The sequence below is a fragment of the Triturus cristatus genome, chromosome 5_1 (genome assembly GCF_964204655.1).
Source record: "Triturus cristatus chromosome 5_1, aTriCri1.1, whole genome shotgun sequence".
NCBI classification, from domain to species: domain Eukaryota; kingdom Metazoa; phylum Chordata; class Amphibia; order Caudata; family Salamandridae; genus Triturus; species Triturus cristatus.
The window spans coordinates 294,790,211-294,811,135 of record NC_140587.1 but is presented as its reverse complement, the minus strand read 5'-3'; the positions used below and the strand labels follow the sequence as shown (position 1 = coordinate 294,811,135).

At 44.0% G+C, this 20,925-nt stretch overlaps 1 protein-coding gene across 1 annotated transcript in view; it reads right to left on the bottom strand.

Annotated features, from left to right (window-relative positions):
* Positions 1-810: 810 nt before the first annotated feature.
* LOC146830806 (uncharacterized) overlaps positions 811-20,925 on the bottom strand; it is an 878,450-nt gene continuing 858,335 nt past the window's right edge. Inside the window, exon 23 of the mRNA XM_085604967.1 lies at positions 811-3,771. Within this exon, the coding sequence (XP_085461093.1) occupies positions 3,767-3,771 (5 nt within the window). The 3' untranslated portion in view covers positions 811-3,766. The remainder of the gene's footprint in view (positions 3,772-20,925) is intronic.

Here is a 20,925-nt window from a genome sequence, read left to right as displayed (position 1 = left end):
CGCCTTGCATCATCTCATACCTCTTTTAGTATTCAGATCTCCCAAACAAGCCTTTCTAAACCTTTACCTCTGACTCCCCCTCCACCCCCCTTTCACTCATCCCAAACCCACTCCGACTGCTATACACTCAACAAAATAAAAACATTTCTAGGCCCTTCTCTCTTATATCCCTCCTTCCCTCTTCTATCTTACTCTATCCCTCTACTATTTCCTTTCCAATCCAAAAAACAGAATAACATGTCCACCACTCAAATACATTTCATACTTCCCCATACTAACTCCCCTCCACCTCCCCTTTACTCACCCCAAACTCCCTCCTATGGCTATAAACACCCCCCCAGACCCTTCCCTCTCCCTTCTCAATCCAAATAACTAACTAACGTATCCACCACTCAAATTACTTTCATATTTCACTATACTAATTCACCACCAATCCTTTATGGGTCTTGGAGTAGCGTCCTACTCGTCAAAAAGAGCTTCAACACCTCATCAGGGGTAGCAAGCGCCATATAAATGTGAACCTTTTCCCCTCTTCTATTCCTCCACTATCCTTCTCATTTCAAATAACTGACTAATATATGCACCCCTCAATTTTTATATTCCACTATACTAATTCACCACTAATCCTTTATGGGTTCAGGCGTAGCCTGCTAATTGCCAAAGAAGAGCTTTGACGCCTCGTCAGGGGTAGTAAGCACTATATAAATGCAATTACAATACAATGCAATACAATAGTAACAATATGTGATATGAACAAGAGATACCACAAATAAACACACACAACAGATTTTTAGCCTTAATGATTTTTTATTTAAAAATTCATCTTAAATATTATTTAAACATTTCATGCTTCTGAGGTAGAACAAGTGAGCGCTATTTCATAAAATGTGAACATTCTCCATACATTTAATTGCACTCGGTAATAAGTAGCCTAAAAAATAAAGAAAATCTTTTGTACAATATATACCCCTGAGTAAAATCCCTGGACCACCACCCAAACTTGGAATTACAGTTTCATTATTTATTCATGATTGTTCTTCTTGTGTTTTACAGCACTTTTGCCCAGACGTTCATCCTTCTGTGTTAACAAGGACACCAAGGGCTATCAAATCTTGAGAAACATTATATATTGAAATAAATCACATTTTCTAAATATTACATGCAGATCTTTCTCCCTGTTGGCCTGCAGGAGATAAGACTGACACTGTACCAGTACAGAGTAAAAAAAATCCTTCTAATTAGATATGTGTGTCTGCAGCGCACTCCTTTCAGCTCCCTTTGCTCTTGTGTTGACTATCAGACCAGTTGGTACACTTTCTTCTTAATGTGAAGAAGTGACTTAAATCATACCTTACACAGCTCACCCTGTAAACTCTCTTCTAAGAGTGTCAACAGGTTTTGCAAGCCACAGAAACTGAGACACAGATAGCTACTTTTTCTTGAGACCAGAGAATGTGAGTGCTTAATTTGTGCTGGGTGTTGCAGACCATGGGCACTTGCCCACATCAGATTCTGACGGAGAGCAAGAGTGAGATAGACAGAAATGGAAGAAAAAAGGAGGAAGAGAAAAAATGGAAAACAGTGACAAAAATTAACACGGGGTTAAAAATTAACCTGAATGAGCGAGATAAACAAAAAGAGAGTGTAGAGTGGTGCAAGAAAAACAATAAAAATACATTTTTAAGGCACTCAGCTGCCTTGAAGGAGGAATCCTGTTGCTAGCAGAAGGGATCACCCAAACCCTTAAGAAAAGTCCGCATTAAGAAATGTTAATACAAGGATCAAACAGTATGGTTTTCAAACCTTGCCTAAATTGGTTTCAGAAGGGCTGCTTCTCAGAACAAGAGGAAGTTCAATCCACAGCCTGGTTGGCAGGAAGACGAAGAATCTACCTTCTCTTATGGCCTTGTGTATGCGTGGAAGTTGAAAAATTTTAAGATTGTTCGATCCCAAGGATCTCACCTGGGTGTAAAGCTTGGAATGGCACCTACGGTAGAAAGAACCTTTACGATTATATACCATAAATGCAAAGGTGAGAGCCTAACACTGGATCCTTTTATTCACTGGAAGCCAGAGAAGATGGTGCAAATTTCCTGATACCAAAACCCGAGAAGGGATTTTAAGAATCAGCCAGGCAGCAGTGTTCTGAATAGTTTGGAAACACTGAATAAGAAAGTCTGGTAGTCCTAAGGTGCCCCTTCCTGCACAAAACAATCCTGCATGCGTGCAACAGTGCCTGCATTGGTGCTAGTCTGCCAAAGTGGCACCAGCACAAGGAAAAGGGCAGAAATATACCATATTTGGAGAAATACAGCGCATCCCTTTCCATCCCAGTGATGCAGGGCAGGGCAGCAAGGTGACTTTTTCTGCTGCTCTGCGCCACTGTTTTCATAAATATTCCCCATAAACCCTGAATTTATTGTTTTACAAATTGAGCATTGGAGATTGTGGACTAGTTTTCCAACTCATTCATTGTTCAAGTGAGGTGAGGACCTTCTGTAATAGCCAGTGTGCAGGTTAAGATCAATCATATCAAGTTTACTACTAGGGATTGTAAATATAACTTGATACCTTTTCACATAGAAAACTGTAAAAGTGTGGGTGAACTCCTATGACACCCCATGACATACTTTCACAGTTTTGCACCATTTGCAAAACAAGTGTAATATGATGTCTGGAAATGCACATGCAAACTAGTGCAACTGTGATGTGACTTTTTAAGGCTGTATGTTTCCCTGAACAAAATTGCACATACCATAACATTTCTCAAAGTGGGAAGGGCAGCTGAGCGTGCAAAATATTTTTTTTGCTTTCTGTTCATTGGTGGGGGGTTCATTTTTCCCACAGAGGAAGCCTTTCCCGTACACCCTTAGCAAATCTGGGTGTGATCTGTTCACTCTCCGACTCTGGAAGAGAAGCTACTAATCATCTGATCATTTCCATGGTAGGGAAGGGTTAAACTTCAGTTTGTGGAAACCCACAAACTTACTTGTTTGTGTGTGTTTCCCAACTTTGAAGACAAAAAAACCACACCATGTGCCGCCCTCTTCTCACCTCTTGCATGGCGGAGAAATCTGCAGTAGTAAAACAACCATGCCTTTAGGAATCCCTTTCTGAATTCCTGGCAGGAGTAAACCCTGTTACGCAGCATGTTCGGTATGGGCAGCCCCTGAGCATTGCTGGAGTTGCGTCGTGCTTGCGACACGACTCCAGCAATGCGCCGCCCATATGCCATCAGATGCGTCACGCATCTGTTTATCCTTGCGCCATGATGCGCTGCATTGTAAATGCGGCACATCTGTGGTGGCGCAAGGGTAAACTTGCGTGACGCATCTTTCCTGGCGCATCCCTGCTGATTTGCAGGGATGCGCCAGGAAACATAAATCTGCCCCCCTGTGTTTATCTAGACGCAGATTTTGAATACTTCTCAGCGAAGCAAAAGTTCACATCAAAAACAATATAGGGTTAGTTCATTTCGCAAATTTGTGCAGAGAAAGGCAAAAGGCACTCCCTTAAACTGTTAAATGTATGAGACCTTGTACATTGCTAAACAGAATGGTAACTGCAGCCCACTGTCTCTTGGGAATATTCGCAGCATCTTATATTTGATGTTCGTGAAGAAGCTGCAGATGTGATTGTTGTGCCAGTGAAGCACTCACAGAGTAGACCTGTATCAACTCACAGGCTCAAGCAGGCGCCTCTGCATTAACACAAATGCAAACTCAAGTATCCAGCGGGCTTCACGGCTTCGGCAATGGCGTCTTCTTTAGGCTAAAAAACAAAACACACAAACAAATTGTCAAAGCAGTCCTTTGTTTAAAAAATACAGGCGTCGACCAAAACACTGCGGGGCTTATTTACATGCCCCTTTCGCCACCCTTACGTCACTTCTCCCATGTTAAAAACATGGGAGAAGATACACTCATCTCATTGAAGACGCCTGATCCTGTGGTTAGTTCACAGCAGCTCTGCAATGATGTTGCACAATTCTTTAATTCTAAGATTGTGGACATACATTCTGCATTAGAGCATCAAAAGTTAACTCTATCCACCCCCCTGTGTACCTCTGTTACTTCGGTAACATTACCGGAGGAAGTATCTTTAGGGGGCCTGTTTAGTTTTCCGCCCCTTTCCTTACAGGAACTTGAAGTTCTTTTGACTAAGATCAGGTCGGGGTCCCCATTAGACCCTTGCCCTTTGAAACTTCTTAAACAATGTAAGGAGTGTTTCCTCCCCCCCTTACTAGATATTATGAATAGGGCAATGAGGGATGAGATTTTTCCCCCTCAATGGAAGAAAGCGGTAGTAAAACCTCTGTTAAAGAAGGCTACGCTAGACCCAGGGGTTCTTAAAAACGTCCGCCCTATTTCGCTGCTCCCAGCCCCTGCAAAGATGTTGGAAATTCATCTCAACCATCATCTTGCAGCATTTCTGGAAACCTCTGGTCGGCTAGATCACTTGCAGCACGGATTTAGGAGAGAACATAGTACGGAGTCTGCCCTGACTATTGTGCTTGATAACATCCTCACCAGAGTAGACAAGGGTCAGACTACTCTCCTTATCCTGCTGGATCTTTCGGCTGCGTTTGACACCCTGTCTCCCTCAGTCTTAACATCCAGGCTGAGAGAGATAGGGGTTGAGGGGCCCGCACTTAGTTTGCTGGCCTCTTTCCTTAACCAGAGGGAGCAGAGAGTAAAGTTGGGGGAGTTTTTGTCTCCATCCCATCCTGTGATTTGTGGGGTTCCTCAGGGGTCGGCATTAAGTCCGACCCTTTTTAACATCTATATGACCCCACTTGCCAGGCTTATTAGATCGTATGGGATGGAGGTAATCTCCTATGCCGACGACACAGATTCTTCTGTCTTTCGCCCAACCTGACACTCTTGTGGCTTCCAATCTTAGAAATTGCATGGAAGCCATTGCTCAATGGATGACCTGTAATTCCCTGAAGCTCAATGGCGAAAAGACAGAGATTCTTGTGTTTGGAGGAAAGGAGGACTTTTGGTCGGCGGAGTGGTGGCCTATCTCGTTGGGGATGTGCCCGACTCCTACGACCCTGGCTAGAAATTTAGGAGTCATGATTGACCCTACCTTGGGGATGGACCAACAAGTTAAGAGAACTATTTCCACTTGCTGGGGCCTAATAAATATCCTACGGAGGATTAGACATTATCTATCTCCTCAAGCCAGAAAACAGATCGTCTTGGCACTGATAGGCTCCAGATTGGATTATTGTAATGCCCTCTATTTAGGCATTAATAAGGGCTTGCTAACACGATTACAAATGGTGCAGAATGCTGCTGCCAAGTTTGTACTGGACTTGCCCAAACGGCTTCTGCTCAGGCTGCCAGAAGGTCCTTGCATTGGCTCCCAATTGAGGCCAGGATCTCTTTTAAGTCCCTGAGTCTGACATATGGGGCTCTGGCCACTAATAGGTCTGGAGGCTTAAGGGATTTGTTGGTCCCTTATACACCTCCTAGAAATCTTCGTTCGGCCAACAAATTTCTGCTATCAGTTCCCCGAGTTCGTAAAGCCAAATGGGGTGGCAGAGCTTTCTCATCTTTCGCCCCCAGGCTGTGGAACATGCTGCCAGTTGAAATTAAATCTCTTCCCTCCACGCAAGCCTTTAGGAAGGCCCTTAAGACGTGGCTATTTGCCAGGGCCTACCCTTAGTTTTGATCAGTCTTCTTATGAACTCTTTTGGTTAGGCGCCTTGATGCCTTCGGGCTTAGTAGCGCGATTACAAATTATTTTTCATTCATTCATTCATTCATGTCTCCACTGGTGATGCAGGAAATAAAGCAGAGGTCATTCCTCATGCAAGGCCCGGGGTCTGGCTTTGGTGTAGACTTGGCTAGCTAAGCAGCTTGAAGCGCTGAAGAAATGTTGAAGCTAACATGTCACTGACCTGTGCTAACGTAACTGTTGTTACAGATGACTTGTGACTTCTCTGATCGACTGTAGTAAAGGAATGCAGTAGCTGCTCAACTGTAATAAGTTATTCCGTTGATTTCAGCTATCACATCAACATCACAATGCCTCCTTCCTTCCAGGCAGATCAGAAGTCTAAACATGGCCACGTTTTAAACAAGGAACCCGGAAGCTCGCTTTTCCCTTCTTCGGATATGTTTTTGCAGCAGAAAGTAAATATTTATGGTAACATGTTTATTTTTTGATGTAATTATATGAAAGTCAGAATCTGTCTGCATGTTTCTACATTTTCTGAGCAGCAGGGTCTTTTCAATTGAAATTACATTTAACTGATTCTAATACATTTTTGCAACCAGTAACTAAATGCATTTTTTAGGTGTTTAATTTTACACTAAGGATTCTACTTTTATTCTTCATGTCCGCAAACATCCCATCTCTTTCATATGAAAGAGCATCACACAAAGGATTTAAGTGGTTTTGTATCAGGAATAAAGTACCACTTGCTATACATTATAAGGTTATTGCAAGTCAGCTCGGTGTCCCATGACTTTATTAAGAAACTCATCTTTCAGTCTCGGTCTTCCCTATGGTCATGGCGCTCCTCGGTGTCTTGCAATACCCTTGTAATGTAGAACAGGAGGTGCTTTATCCCATAGAAGCAGCACTATGAAGCAGCAAACCCTATGGTCACAGACATTACATTTCCTTATTAGTGTCCTTAGCTCATGCACATGTGCCCTTTGCCTCTTATGAAATGCTAACAAATACAGAAACCACTGCAGCTGCCCCAAACTCTCTAAAAGGGAGGCTAGTCGGATTAGTCACTTGCAGAGCAGATGGTGTCAATGCCAGGTCGCATGGAGTTCTCTTTCCAAGGAAACAGGGGCCTGGTCTTTCCTTCCTTGGGCTGGGTCCAGTTCACACTGGTTGTCAACAAATGCATCCTTGAACAGGGTCGCCTTGAGGATCTTTTTGTCGGCTGGGAGAAAGCTTATCTTAACACAACCCTACTCAAGCATAGGGTTCATTCTCTCATGACACGTATGCAATATGTTTGCACACAACATGGAAACACAGTATGAGTATGAAAGCATTAACCTTAAAAGGTGAGTTACCACTCATCTGTGACAAGTGCTTCTTTTCACTGTGGTGCCAACAAGACAGCTGACTCCACTGTCCCAGAGCTATCATTTATTCATGTATTCATTCTGCTGGTAAAGGCTAATGGGTGCTGCAGTGGGCTTCAGGGCCAGTCTGTTTTGTTCATGATCTCCTGGGCCAAAAAGCTTATTTTAATGTACTTAATTAACCTCCTGTAGGATTTGGTAAACCCTCTCTGAGTCATAAGAACTTCTTACTCACTTTTGATAATGCCTTTTCTGGTAAAAACTCTATCTAACCGCGGGTTCTTCCCTTTTTAAATACCCTCGGGTGTCAGACTGGATCCGCAACATTTTGCATAGCGATTCCCTCTAACGTCAGCAGCTGATGACGTGTGACTTCATGCTACCACATGCCGTTTTGTCGCGTGTGGATGTCGGGATCAGTATATATACATCATCTGGCATCAGTTTAATTGTGTACTCTGTCCGTGCCAACAGATGTTGAGTTTAAAAAAAAAATTATTAAATAGTATGCAGACTTTCAGTGTTGGAATGTTATTATTTCTAGATTGTTATGAGACCACTCCAGAGGACGAGAGGTGGGGGGGGGGGGGGGCGGGGGGGGGGGTGGGGCAGGTAAGGTACCTGCAGTTAAAGTCTCTACCGGAAAAGACACTACTGAGGGTAGGTAACTACGTCTCCTTCTGATAGAGGCTTCCAACCACGGATTCCTCACCTTTTGAATAAATACCAGGAGTGAATGAGGGAAAAGCCAATCCGCCAGACCTGAATATGTAGGCAGTAGTGTTTATTGAACGTGTGGATGAATGTCCACGTAGCAGTCTGGCAGATTTCCATGACTGGCACACCACGCACCAACACTGCGGTAGCAGCCTTCGTTCTGGTAGAATGACCATGCCAGCCTCCTGGAGGCTCCTTCCTCGCTACCCCACACAAGATTTTTATAGATAAAACAAGCCATCTAGAAATGGTCCTCTTCGGCACCATCATGCCCTTTTTCCCTCCAAATGAACCAATAAACAGTTGGTCATCTGATGGAATTTGCGGCTTCTCTCTACATAAAAACTGAGAGCACTTTTAGGATCAAGGCGATGTAGGTACTCTTCTTTCTTTGAGGGGTGAGATGGCACATAAAAGGGGGATAAAGTGATGGATAGACCTGAATAAAAAGGTGTAACCACCTTAGGAAGGACTGCTGTCTTTGTAACAAGGACCAGCTTGTCTGGAAAGGAGACATAAGACGTCACTGCTGATAGAGCCTGAAGTTCACTTACTCATCTTGCCACTGTAATGGCGATGAGGAAAACTGTTTTTAGAGTAAACAACTGCAAAAAACAATTGTGCATTGGCACAAATGGCAAACACATCAGGTAAGTTAATACCAGGTTCAGACCCCATTGTGGCATTACAAATGGGATAGTTGGAAACGTGTCAACCCTTTCAAAAAACGCTTCACAACAGGTGAGATCAGTGCAGCTGTAGGGCAGTGCGACTGGTGCGGCCGCATTGGGTGCTGACCTGGGGAGGGGGCGCTGACCTCAGGGGGGTGCTGTGTTTACCAATAACATACAATTTAAAAACACCATGGCAGAGTTTCTTGAACATCCAGTTTTAAGGCAGCGTTAATATTTCATGAATGCTCTTGTGATTAATGTACCTGCTAGAGATATCAGAGTTTTGTCTAGTAGCAGTTTTGACCCACCATAAATTAGCACAAAGGGCTAATATGCCCGCTGGAAAGAACGTGTATAGCATAAGTCACAGATCTGTATTTTATATGGATAGCTGAGAGGATTACTGCTTTTGTAACAGAGATCCTTTTGTTACTGCAACTCATAAGATTCAATCCTAATAAAGAACAGTGACTATTATGAACTATCATCAAAGAGCTGCATGCAAACTGCATAAATAGGTTAGGAAGCAATGCATTTTTCCCCAGTCTTACATGATCTATTCCTAATGTTGCTGAAAAGGGTTTGTTTGGGTAGATATACATTCTTATTAGTCAAGCCAGCCTTTACCATTGATTTAAAACAAATGAAATGTATGATAGAGAGGGTCAATGGAGTGATGAGGGGCACTTTTGTCCGGTGATAGTGAGGGAATCCAAGGAGGAGGCCATGGTGGACGGGACGCCAAAATGAATTTCGCACGGTCGCCAAATGCACTAAAGCCGACCTGGGTGAGTTGAAAAGAGACGGTTAATCTGGTAAATGTAGAAAGGCCAAAACTAGCTGATAAGTATTCTTTAATTGTAGCCACAGCAAGGCCTTGCTGGGCCAATGATAAACTGAACACAAGAATACCACATTACAAACTTCTCACAGCATCCTGCATAAACAGTTTTGGTAGAAGGAAGCCTGGGTGCTGTGATAACACTAACTACATTACGAGGGAAATCGAAAGCCATCAACTGTTGCTGTTCCATCTTCATGCTTGGAGGTGTACGTTGCGGAACCTCGGGTACAGAATGCGATCCTGCTGCTGTGATAGAAGGTCCTCTCAAAGAGATAGCCAAATTGGAGGGCAGATGCTCATGGCTAGAAGTTCTGAATACCTTACTCTCCTCACCCAATCTGGAGCCACTAGGATGACTTTGGCCCATTCTTTCTTGATCATTTTGAACACTCTGGGCAGAACAGCAAGGGCGGAAAGGGATATAGGAGTCCTGACCCACAATGCAGCTGGAAGGTGTTTCTGAGGGAAGACCACCTTGGAAACTCCAATGCCCAAAAGATGTGACATTGAACTTTCTATGGAGTGGCAAATAAATCGATACAGGGTTCTCTCCTATGTTAGAAGACTCGCTGTGACACCTCCATTTGTGATCCACTAAGCAACGATGACTGATTTTGTCTGACCAGGCATTTAAAGAACCCACCTGGTGTTGTACGATTAGAAAAAATGCCTGGAGCATTCAGCTGCTTCCAGAGGCATAGAGCTTCATGGCACAGGGATCACGACTCCACTTTGCCTTGTTTGCTGCAATGCCACATGGGGGTTGTGTTGTTGGTGAACACCTGCACCCTTCTCCGCTTGATGGACAGGAGGAAGGCCTTCAGAGCTAGGTGAATCACTCGTAACTCCAACAAGTTGATGTGGAGGCGAGCCTTCGCTGGAGACTCTACCTCTCCCAGATTACCTCACCAGCCTGTTATGATACATTGGTCACAACTGTAAGCTCCGGATGGTGTAGGGAGAGAGGTCTGCCACTAGCCCAATTCCAGTCGAGCAGCCACCACTTTTACAGTCTTCTGCAACACCTGTATGAAATCTGACAGATTTCCTTGGTGCTGAGTCCACTAAGACTCAAGATTCTACTGCAGGGCTCACATGTGCCCTCTGGGGTGGTCCACAAGCAGGATGTAGGAAGCCAAGAGCCCAAGAAGCCTCAGAGCTGATCTCACTGAGAACCAGGCTGCATGTTGAAACATCGGGATTAAAGCCCGAATGCCCTGGACTCACAGAGGTAGAGGAATAGTTCTGAAGAGCACCATATCCAGGATGGCTCTTATTGAAAAAAGAAACCATTGTAAAGGAGTTAGGGGTGACTTTGGTACATTGATGGAGAAAACCAACAATGTCAACAGGTTGGCTGTCATCTGGAGATGGTTTGTGATTGTTTGAGGTAAACTCACCTTCAGTAACCAGTAGTCGAGGTAGGGGAAGACTGGTGTTTCCAACCTCCGCAGATGGGCTACTACCACCACCATCACCTTTGTGAACACCCGAGATGCACTAATCAAGCTAAAGGAGAGTGCAGAGACCTGGAAGTCCTCTTGGTCTACCTAAAACCTCAGGTAACAACTGTGGGATTGCCAGATGGGAATGTGGAAGCATGCATCACACAAGTTCAGGGATATCATCTAGTCTCCTGGATCGAGTGCAGAAAAAACTTGAGCCACGTCTTTCTTTGGAATCAGAATGTAACCAGAGAAAAACCAGTCCTGATTTCTAAAACCGACACCCAATCTATTGCTCCCTGTGGCCAAGAGAGATAGAACGTCTCCACTGAGTACAGACAGGTGATCCTCTGTGAGATGTTCCGGTGTAGGTTGCATGTCTGAATGATGTCTCACGACCATGAATGACCTTCTTGTTCATCTAGGAGCAAAACTAGCACAACTTTGAGTTGAGACCTTCACCAAGACACGAAAGGACGACATTGTGTGGATCTTTCTATTATTAATACTACACATCTTGAACCTTGAGGTTTAGGTGATGTTTTGTTTAAAGAAAATACAATTTACTGAGAAAATTTGTAAAAACTTTCAAATGACAGGTGAAACTCCGGATTCACATTGGTTTGCATTGAAAGAAAAGAACTGATGCTAGCCCATGCAGGTAATGTATATATACTGAACCCTATGTCATGTCTGCATGAGACCGAGTGACATCAGGTAGCATGAAGTCGCACAACGCAACCTGCTGACACTGGCGGGAATTGTTATGTATAGGTTTCCGGGCACAGTCTGACACCTGAGGTATTCAAAAGGTGAGGAATATCCTGTTAGAAGTCTCTATCAGAAAATGGGTTTTATGACTCATTCTTAATTGCAATTAGGAAGGTGTCAAAGGAGTGTCCCAACCTATTTGTAGTTTGCAATGAGATGTATCCATAGCTTGCGACTGCAATTTTGGTCACAAACCATTGGAAAGAAACTGTCTCCTCAAAGGAGGTGGTAACTTTTTCACAACAGAGAAGCTGTCTCTGTTGGACAGCTTCCCCTTTGGGGATAGTATTGGGGTCTTGGGGCTGTAGGTAGTAGTCACGGGGACCACTACATGCTCCCCCCGAAGACTTCTCAAATGGGAAACATATTTTTAAAGCAGCACTTGTTCCTTTAAGGAAAATGGCCTGCTTTAAGTGAAATATTTTTTCTTTGGGAATGCAAGCACAAGGATGGTGGTCTGCTTTTCCTCGCAGGTCACATCCCTGTGTTTGTAACCAATCACACAGACGTAGCAAATAGCAACCTTCCTAAAACTTGAGTGCTATGCAGGCTGTCCTGCAAGTGTACATTTTGTGCTGTGACTTATAAGTACATAGGTCACATTGCAAAATGAAAGATAGATTGGAAAAATGACCCAATTCTCTCTGCAGTTAGCATTTCTAAATTACTCTCCTCATGCACTTGTGTGGAAATCAAAATGGCAATGTATTTGTTCTGGCAGGTTCTCCCCCCATGCTTCAACACATTCCTTCACGTTTATGTTTACAATTTGTAGCTTCTCTCCCTATGTACTTCAACTCATGCTGAATTTTCCCAAATGCAGCTGAAACAGGTATTGATGATAGAGATGAAAATGATTGAGATTCATTATTTACTTGGGTGTTCTCACTACAAGGCTTTTTGACTTCTGATGACAGTAGCAGGCATCAACATGTTTACTGGAGTGTTGTGAGTGGAGCAGTCAAACACGTCACATGTTACACAGTCCACAGCTATTGTAACAAAGACTCAGCTTAAACTCCCTGGGGGAAGCATAGATGTGAGATCTAGTTGTGGTATTAGCAACTGAACTTACCACGGCGGAGGCTCTTTCAAGTGATATTACCTATTGGTCTTAGAGTAAGTCAAGAGTGCTGGTTATTGTCCCTCCCTCTCCTTAAGTGCCACTGCATGCCACTCAGGACCATTGGTCAGGTGAGGGCCATTTCTATTCTCCAAACCTAATTCCTCTTGTTTTCATCTACATACTTCTGGGCTGTTGGATGACTGCTTCAAACACTTTTCTGCCTTAGAGCATCATTTCATGTAATAACAGTGAGCCTGATTAAGAGTCTTGGAGAGAAGGCTCTCTGTTGCAAACATGAAGGAGCACTGTGAGACATTGAGTTTCTGGTTGAGGGGGTAAAACCCTTCTCATGAAACGACCAAAATCCTTTTCATAGTGAACTACAAAAAGTAACTAAATTAACCTGTGCTTAACCCTCTGGTAGCTTGGCACAAAGGCAGTTAGGCTTAACTTTCAGGCAATATGTAAGGTATCTATGCAGTAGTTAACCAGTAATAAAGTGATACCACAACACAATAAAAATCCCATTTACAAAAACACATTTTGATAAATTAGTTGATGATAAAGATCCAATCAATAGAACTGGAGTTATGATATTCTAAAGTTTAAATTGCAATATGTTCCCTTAAAGAGCAAAGGGCCAACTGCTGACAACCAGTCTCGCAAAAGTAATGGCCGACTGCTATGGAGTGCGGTTCGGATACACGAAGTGGACTGTGTCCCGTCTTTGCTTACCTTCGAGCTTAGACGAATGTTTGATGCTAAATGTTTGAGCAGGTAAGGTTCAGCAGGGCAAGCCAGCCGGTAGAGTCTGAGGAGGAGACGTTATCATCAGGGAGCTGCTAGACGAAGTTGCAGTGAAGATTCCCATATTCGAACGTAGTCTCTTTTATGGAAGTTTAAAATCTGTAGTGGGACGAGGCTGCATGCTGTAGCTAACAAGGGTTCCACGAGGCCAGATACCCCTTCTGCAAGGTGCCACTGAATAGGATTTGCTGTTGTGCCTGGAAGAATGTAGTGGGAGCTGCCACAAAGTCAGGCTGATCAGCGATGCACCTAGGGCGGATCCGTGAGCTAGTAGGTTCCGGTTTACTCTTGGTTCTGAGAGCCCTTATTGGCAGACATTTTTGTTAGTCCCAGGCTTTGGATTTGGGCTATCTGGGCACCTTTAGCACCACTTTCAATGGCGGCCCAGGACTGGAGTTAAACAACTTGGAGGGTCAGGACTCACTCAGACTAGGTTTAGGTGCATGTTCAGCATGGCTGGAGCCTTCTCTGTCCCTGAAGCTGTGATCAGGAGGACAGCCAAAAATCTTGGGGTCAAGAAGGAAAGCATGCCTCAAGCAGCACGACAGTCCTATTGGAGCAGCAGGGCAGTCCTCTGAAGTACACATCAGGCCCCATGCCGCAAAGCTGTCCTCAGAGTACTTCCGCAGGTCCAGAAGTGAATTTAACATTGAGTCTGAGGGTTCTAATTTTATACCTGTTGTTAGCTTTGAAGCGGAAGAAACGTCTGAAGTTTTCCCCCCACAGAAGTGCCTGTGAGTTCCTGCCTCCCTGCCCTGTTCCCAGGCTGTTTGCATTCACAATAGGTGAGTGTGAAGTTCTTTGTGTATGAGCTGAGGCAGTGTCTTTGAAGCGTAAGTGGGGCTGTGCATAGCTCAGCCCCCATTCTCCTTGGATGGCCCATCTTGTCCACACCCAGTCCCTCTACTGTGTGGCTCTCTGGGAGGAATACACAAAGGCTAACTACACCCGGTCATGTGACTTAGGGAACAGGCTGCAGGCACCGAAAGGCTAGGAAAAGAAAATGCGAACTTTCTAAAAGTCAATATAGCAAGGGGGTTGGATCCATCAACACAGACAAGGTTGGACCACAAATAATTACAAAAAAAATTAAATACTCTGCCTGCATCAATCTAAAGAACCAAATTTATCATATGAACAAGAATTTAATTAACACGATCACATTAATTTATCAACATTTGTTATTCATCACTGTTTTATCTCAAAAAGGATATACACATATCACAAACATCAAAAAGCACATGATTCGACATTACTGGAGCACATTGAACCCACAAAATTGAAAATTACACAACACCAAAACTAAATTGTGCAAACATTAAAATGTTGATTAAATTGTCTGCAACAATACTCCATTCCAGTCCAGTTTATTAAACAAATGTGTACGGAATGAATGTACGTACTTTGTTAGTAAACTAGAGACCAGGGGTTGAAAGTCATTTTTTTAAAGTGAGTAATCCGGTTTCTCAAGGGTTAACTCCACATACATTTGAATTATTTCAACTCGCTAGTTCGAAATGCTGACAAGTTTCAACCCTTTCAGTTTTAGGGTCTCCTCAGTACGTGGAACTGTGGGAAGCTGCAGGAGTAATAACAAAGTGAAAAGAAGTGAGTTACAAAAATCCATGCGGTAGTTGGAATCAAAAAATGTGTGTATTCCACTCTTCTAATATCAATTTATCTTTACTTGGGTTTCTTAGAAATTTTAATCTGTTCCATGAGAGCATTTTCCTCAGTTACCTCATTTATATGCCATGTTGTACCTTAAAATGAAATTGAAAAAGAGGAGTTTGAGGTAGTTCAATTTCCGATCTCGTTCGTATTTAGCCACCATTTTGTGTCTTTCTGCCATTTTGTGTTGCCCTCACTCAGGCGGCACGGTGAACGAAGAGTTGTTTTTCCTTATCCTACTGCAACGTGTCAAATAACCTCCTGCCTCTGTTTATAGCTGGTGTCAGGGTCCGGCCGACTCCACTAATAACAAAGTGAAAAGAAGTGAGTTACAAAAATCCATGCGGTAGTTGGAATCAAAAAATGTGTGTATTCCACTCTTCTAATATCAATTTATCTTTACTTGGGTTTCTTAGAAATTTTAATCTGTTCCATGAGAGCATTTTCCTCAGTTACCTCATTTATATGCCATGTTGTACCTTAAAATGAAATTGAAAAAGAGGAGTTTGAGGTAGTTCAATTTCCGATCTCGTTCGTATTTAGCCACCATTTTGTGTCTTTCTGCCATTTTGTGTTGCCCTCACTCAGGCGGCACGGTGAACGAAGAGTTGTTTTTCCTTATCCTACTGCAACGTGTCAAATAACCTCCTGCCTCTGTTTATAGCTGGTGTCAGGGTCCGGCCGACTCCACTAATCCTCGTCTGGTCTGACTGATCCCTGTTTCAACTATCTGTTGGTTCGCACCATTCTTTCCTGACTTTATCTTATCCTCTGGCCTTCGCTATTCTTTACTCATATTCTCTCATTTCACAACTGTCCTCTAGGCCATACAAATGTGTCCTGCCACCTGCAAGTCGACTTATAAACACTACCACTGATTAACTTGTGGGGAAGGGTGACAAACACTGTTGGGAGAGGGGCTTATTTGAGTTACTTAATATCTTGTTTTCACATTCTTCTCATTGGTTGACCCATTATGCATTGGGAGTGTTCTTTGTGAATATGTATTTTATAAAAGATTGTGCGCCACGAAGTAAAGTGGCAGTCTCCTAAGAACATACAGAGTGTACTTCTGGGACAACTGTACTTAGCTGCAGCTAATAAACTCTATCTTCTACGCCTAACGGAGTGTCCCGTGTCTCTGTTCGACAAAGCAGGTGAACTCAGGAGATTAAGGCGTACCCTGCGCCACCAAGCCCCTAAGGTCTTGGTTCTTCAATTTGCGCCCGAAAGTAGGCCGGCTTCAGAGGTAGCAGTTTTTGCCCGAGGATCGTGAGGAGCCCCGCAGGAAAATTCTGGAGGAATCGCGAACCACATCAAGCGACCCCTGTATGTCGAAGTGGTTCAAAGGTCTTTTGCAGCGCGGTTTCTCCTTTTTGACGGCTGCTGATGACTGATGCCCTGACTGCCGTCCTGATTTGGTCCCTTTGATGATGTTTGGTATCGCGAGACATTAGACGGGCCTCTGTTGGCATAAGAAGACACTTAGTTAAGTATTGGTGGGTAGCTCCCACTATTTTTCTTTTGATTTGGGTCTTTGATTCGGCTATTGCAAAAGCCGAAGCCGAGGGGTGAGTACGTTTGTGCTATAGTATTCGATTTAACCCCTTGATGTTTGTAAACAGTCCAGTGAAATAACGATGCCTGGTCTGAATAGGTTTAAGAAGTTCTGTTGCTTTGGTTGTAATAGTGATTCCCAGCTGGAGGACTCTTGTCCGATTCCACCGGTTGGAACTTCCACCTATGAGCTTTATTCAAAACATGGTGTCGGCCCCATCGCCTTTAATAAGGCATGGATCCGATACACGAAGAACGATGGCGTTCTACAGTGGCCACTAAATGGTAGTTTTGAGCCTGACATATTAGACAATTTGGAAGCGATATTGTTCAAAAGACAAGCCAGGCCGGCAATGTTTGACTCTTTTCGCCTCTGGCGTAAGAAAGCCAAACAGAAAGAAATTAAGCAGGCAAAACGAGATAAGAAAGCACAAAATATGACGATTATACAGGCTGCCCAGCAGTTTAACCTCTTCTGTGCCCATGACGAGATAGTCTCGTCATGGAGCACGGTTGCGCTGTGCCCATGACGAGACTATCTCGTCATGAACCCCACCCACTAATACAACGCCCGGCACAAGAGGGGGAAAGGGCGTGGCACTGAAGGGGTTAAAGATAATGAGATTGATAATGCAATGGAAATTTCAGAGAGACAGCATCGTATGGCAATAGATAGATGCTATCCGGTGTTGCCTAATTCCCCTTCTGATAAAAGTAAGGATCTGGAGGAAGACCCTTTGATGTCTCACCTATTGAGATTGCCTCCACCCTATGTACAAGGTGCTAATACACCCCCGTTGTTACAACCTGTTCAGCTACCTGTTGTCCCCCCACCTGTTCCGGTTCTTCCACAATTGTCTCTTCCGGTATTGCCACCCCCACCTCTCGTGCCACCGATTCCTTTGTCTCCATTTCCTGAACCTCAATCTTCTTTGCCTTCGGCTCCCCTTATAACTGCCAGTTCCTCTCCTGTATCGCCTAATACCCTGTCCCCTGTCCTTATGTCTAATTCTCCTACTGTGCGCAAACGAATATCTGGTTTCTTGTCCCCTTTCTTTGAGACTCTGAACATGTCACCGGCTTTTTCTCGAAGACAGTCTCGTAGTCAACTTCCAGGTTCCGACGGACGGGTGGTATTGGTCTCTCTTGCTCGCAAATGGATCGAGAAGGGTCCCCAGTATAGTGTGAAAGATATCATGGCCACCTTTCATCAGTGGGAGGCGCCCACGCAGATATATGTATTTAATGTTATGTGTAACACTCTCGCTAAAGAATGGGATATGGATTTGAGTTTACTTCCCCAGGGTTTGTTGGATGTTCAGGCTAATTTCGATAAAGGACTCATTTCATTTCATTTCATAAGGCTTTATTCGAACATAAAACAAGTTCATAAAAGCACACAATACAACAAAATTTGTTATAATACAGAGGCAGAAAAATTCATCAAGATAAAACATTTAAAAAAGCATACTTTTCCTAGCATTAATAGATTTGAGAAGAAAAGTAGCCGTATAAAAACATACTACCGGATGATGTAAATTAAAAAGTAAACACATACAATCACGTATTGTTCTGACTTCAAATTTTAAAAACAGGGGTTTCAGATAAGCTATCCGGAGATGTTTATACAATTGACAGAGCAGAAGAAAGTGCACAGTGCTTTGGGAAGTAGAGTTATCACATGGACATGGACCAACAGGATGTAAATTCAGAGAGGGGAAGGCAACAAGGTTGTGGACAACTCCCATTCTAAATCTGGTCAACACAAACCGATGTGCCTTCCAAGTTACTTGAGACAGATATGGTTGAAAGCCCACAACTTCATTTAAATCATGATAAAAGGTATAAGATGAAAGATTGGAGCTGTTCTGATGTCTCTCAATAGCAGCCTGTTGTAAAAAACACTGCTTAAGATCAGATTTAGACAACATATCTGCCCCGTGATGATCCACTAGGATGTCGATGTTAAAGATCACCCGAAAGTTATCAATAACGTACTTCAACCATGGGATCCTTGTAAAGTGGTCCATAGTAAGACAGTCAGAAATGATAGCTCTACACAAAGAGGTCTCTTCTTTAATCCAAATGGAGCGCCATAGGAGCAAGGGTCTAAGGAGAATCAAATCGGATAGATGGTAAATACCCAATTCATTGTGAACTAAGGTATTGGAGACAGAGCTTGGCAGGCACAGAAGTTTTTTCAAAAATACATTCTCCTCAACCTGAAGAGAACCTGCCGGGGCGTAGCCCCATATACCAGCTCCGTACAGAGCAATTGAGACACACCGTGATTGATAAATTTTCAGCATGTCGTTTATCCGCCTGTCTCCCAATTTAGTAGCCATAGTGAAAATACCAAAGGCACTCCTGGCCATTTTAGACCGTACATTCTTGAGTTCATTTGCCCAGGTGTTTTTATTTGAAAAGGTAACCCCCAAATATGAAAAATTATCAACAACCTGAACCTTTTGACCCTCTATAAAAAAGGAGGGCTGTTTCTTTCCAATCCTACGGCCACATTCCATAACATAGGTTTTGGATTTATTTAAAACTAGCTTTCTGCTTTTAATGAATTGCATAAAACCATCCAGCAGCTGTTGAAGACCGTGTGGTGTACGTGAGATTAAAACCGCGTCATCCGCGTAAAGTAACACGGGGACATATTCATTATTGATTTTGGGAGCATCCACTGCCAGAGATTTAAGAAAGAATTCAATCTCGTTGATAAAAAGTATAAAAAGCAATGGGGCTAGCACACAACCCTGACGTATTCCACGCCCAATCTTAAACATGGGTGTACATTCACCTTGTGACCCAAAACGGACACAAGCTCTTAATTTAGAGTATAGGCGGGCTAAGAAGAAGACGATACCCTCTGGGGCCCCCATTTCTAACAACTTTTCCCAGAGAATGCCGTGGTCCACCAGATCAAAGGCACTACTTAGATCCGCAAAGCAGAGGTAAATAGTGCCAGTCTTGGCCAAGGTATATTTACCAACGAGCAGTTCTAAATTTAAACATTGCTCTATCGTTCCACGACCCTTTCTAAAGCCAAACTGGCTCTCGGCTAAGATACCATTTTCTTCAGCCCATTCCTCCAATCTCACCATGAGCACTCGACTCATAACTTTAACAGAAGAGTCCAACAGGGAGATTGGTCGATAATTCTTGGCTTCCCCACGATTGCCTTTCTTGAATATTGGAATTAAGATGGATTCTTCCCAGGTCTGGGGCATCTCATTTCTGACAGCTGCATTAAAAATATTAGTAAGCAGAGGCCCCCAAATTTCTGGGACCAATTTATACACATCAATTGGGACCCCATCTGGGCCTTGTGCTTTCCCCCCTTTACTGTCCCGTATACTATCTAAAACCTCTTGTACCGTAAAATTTAATGGGATGTGCGCCCATTGATTCCCTGAAACTTGAGGTCCACCATCTGAGTGGAAAATTTTTGAAAAATGCGAGATCCATTCTGCCTGCATGACATAGGAAGTTAGTTCTGGAATTTTGTCATCTTTAAGAAATGGGGAATTGACAGTTTTCCAGAACAAGGTACTATTATTCAATTCAGCTGCCTTGGCCAAGTTGTCCCAGGCCTCTTGCCGAAGTTCCTTTTTCCTATTTTTAATGGTTTCGTTGTATCTGGCTCTTAGATCTATAACCAGTCCCTTATCTCTGGGTTTAACTGATAGAGCAGATTTCAGCTCCCTCAGGGCCGAGGTGCAAGCTGAGTTGAACCAACCCCGCGGTTGATCCTCTTTATGTTTGCAGGTACCTGTGAGTTTTAGGTTAATGGCTGCATTAATACTAATAAAATGTTCAATAGGGAGGGGCGTGGCCAAGATGGCGGGGTGAGCGGACGCTTCCTCCCGTAGCTCCTCCGGCCCGGCCAAGCTAGAGCCTTTTTCTTATGCTTTTCTCCCCCCGCTGAGGCTCAGCGCGGGAGAGGAGCGTGGCGGAACATCAGGGGCACACATCGGTGCTGTTTTGGTCCGGATCGCCCCGGGGGAACCCCCCCAAAAGTTCGACCGAGATCAAGGCACGACGACGGCGAGCCCGAGGGGCGGAGCGCATTGGAGAGCTGTCCGGGCGCCTCGGCTGGGCCTGGTGCTGAAAGTTGCGATCTGGAGGGGATCTGGCCCGCCGGTCGACGGTGACTGAAGGAGCCTTGCGGATAGGGGCCCGACGGTGTGGAAGGCTTGGGACGGGTGCCCCGGCACTCGGATTGGTGACGGCGACACCTCGCACTGCGGAGGCCCTGACCCCTAGCCGAGGTACAGCGGACTCTCTGATGGGGTTGGACCATCTGGGC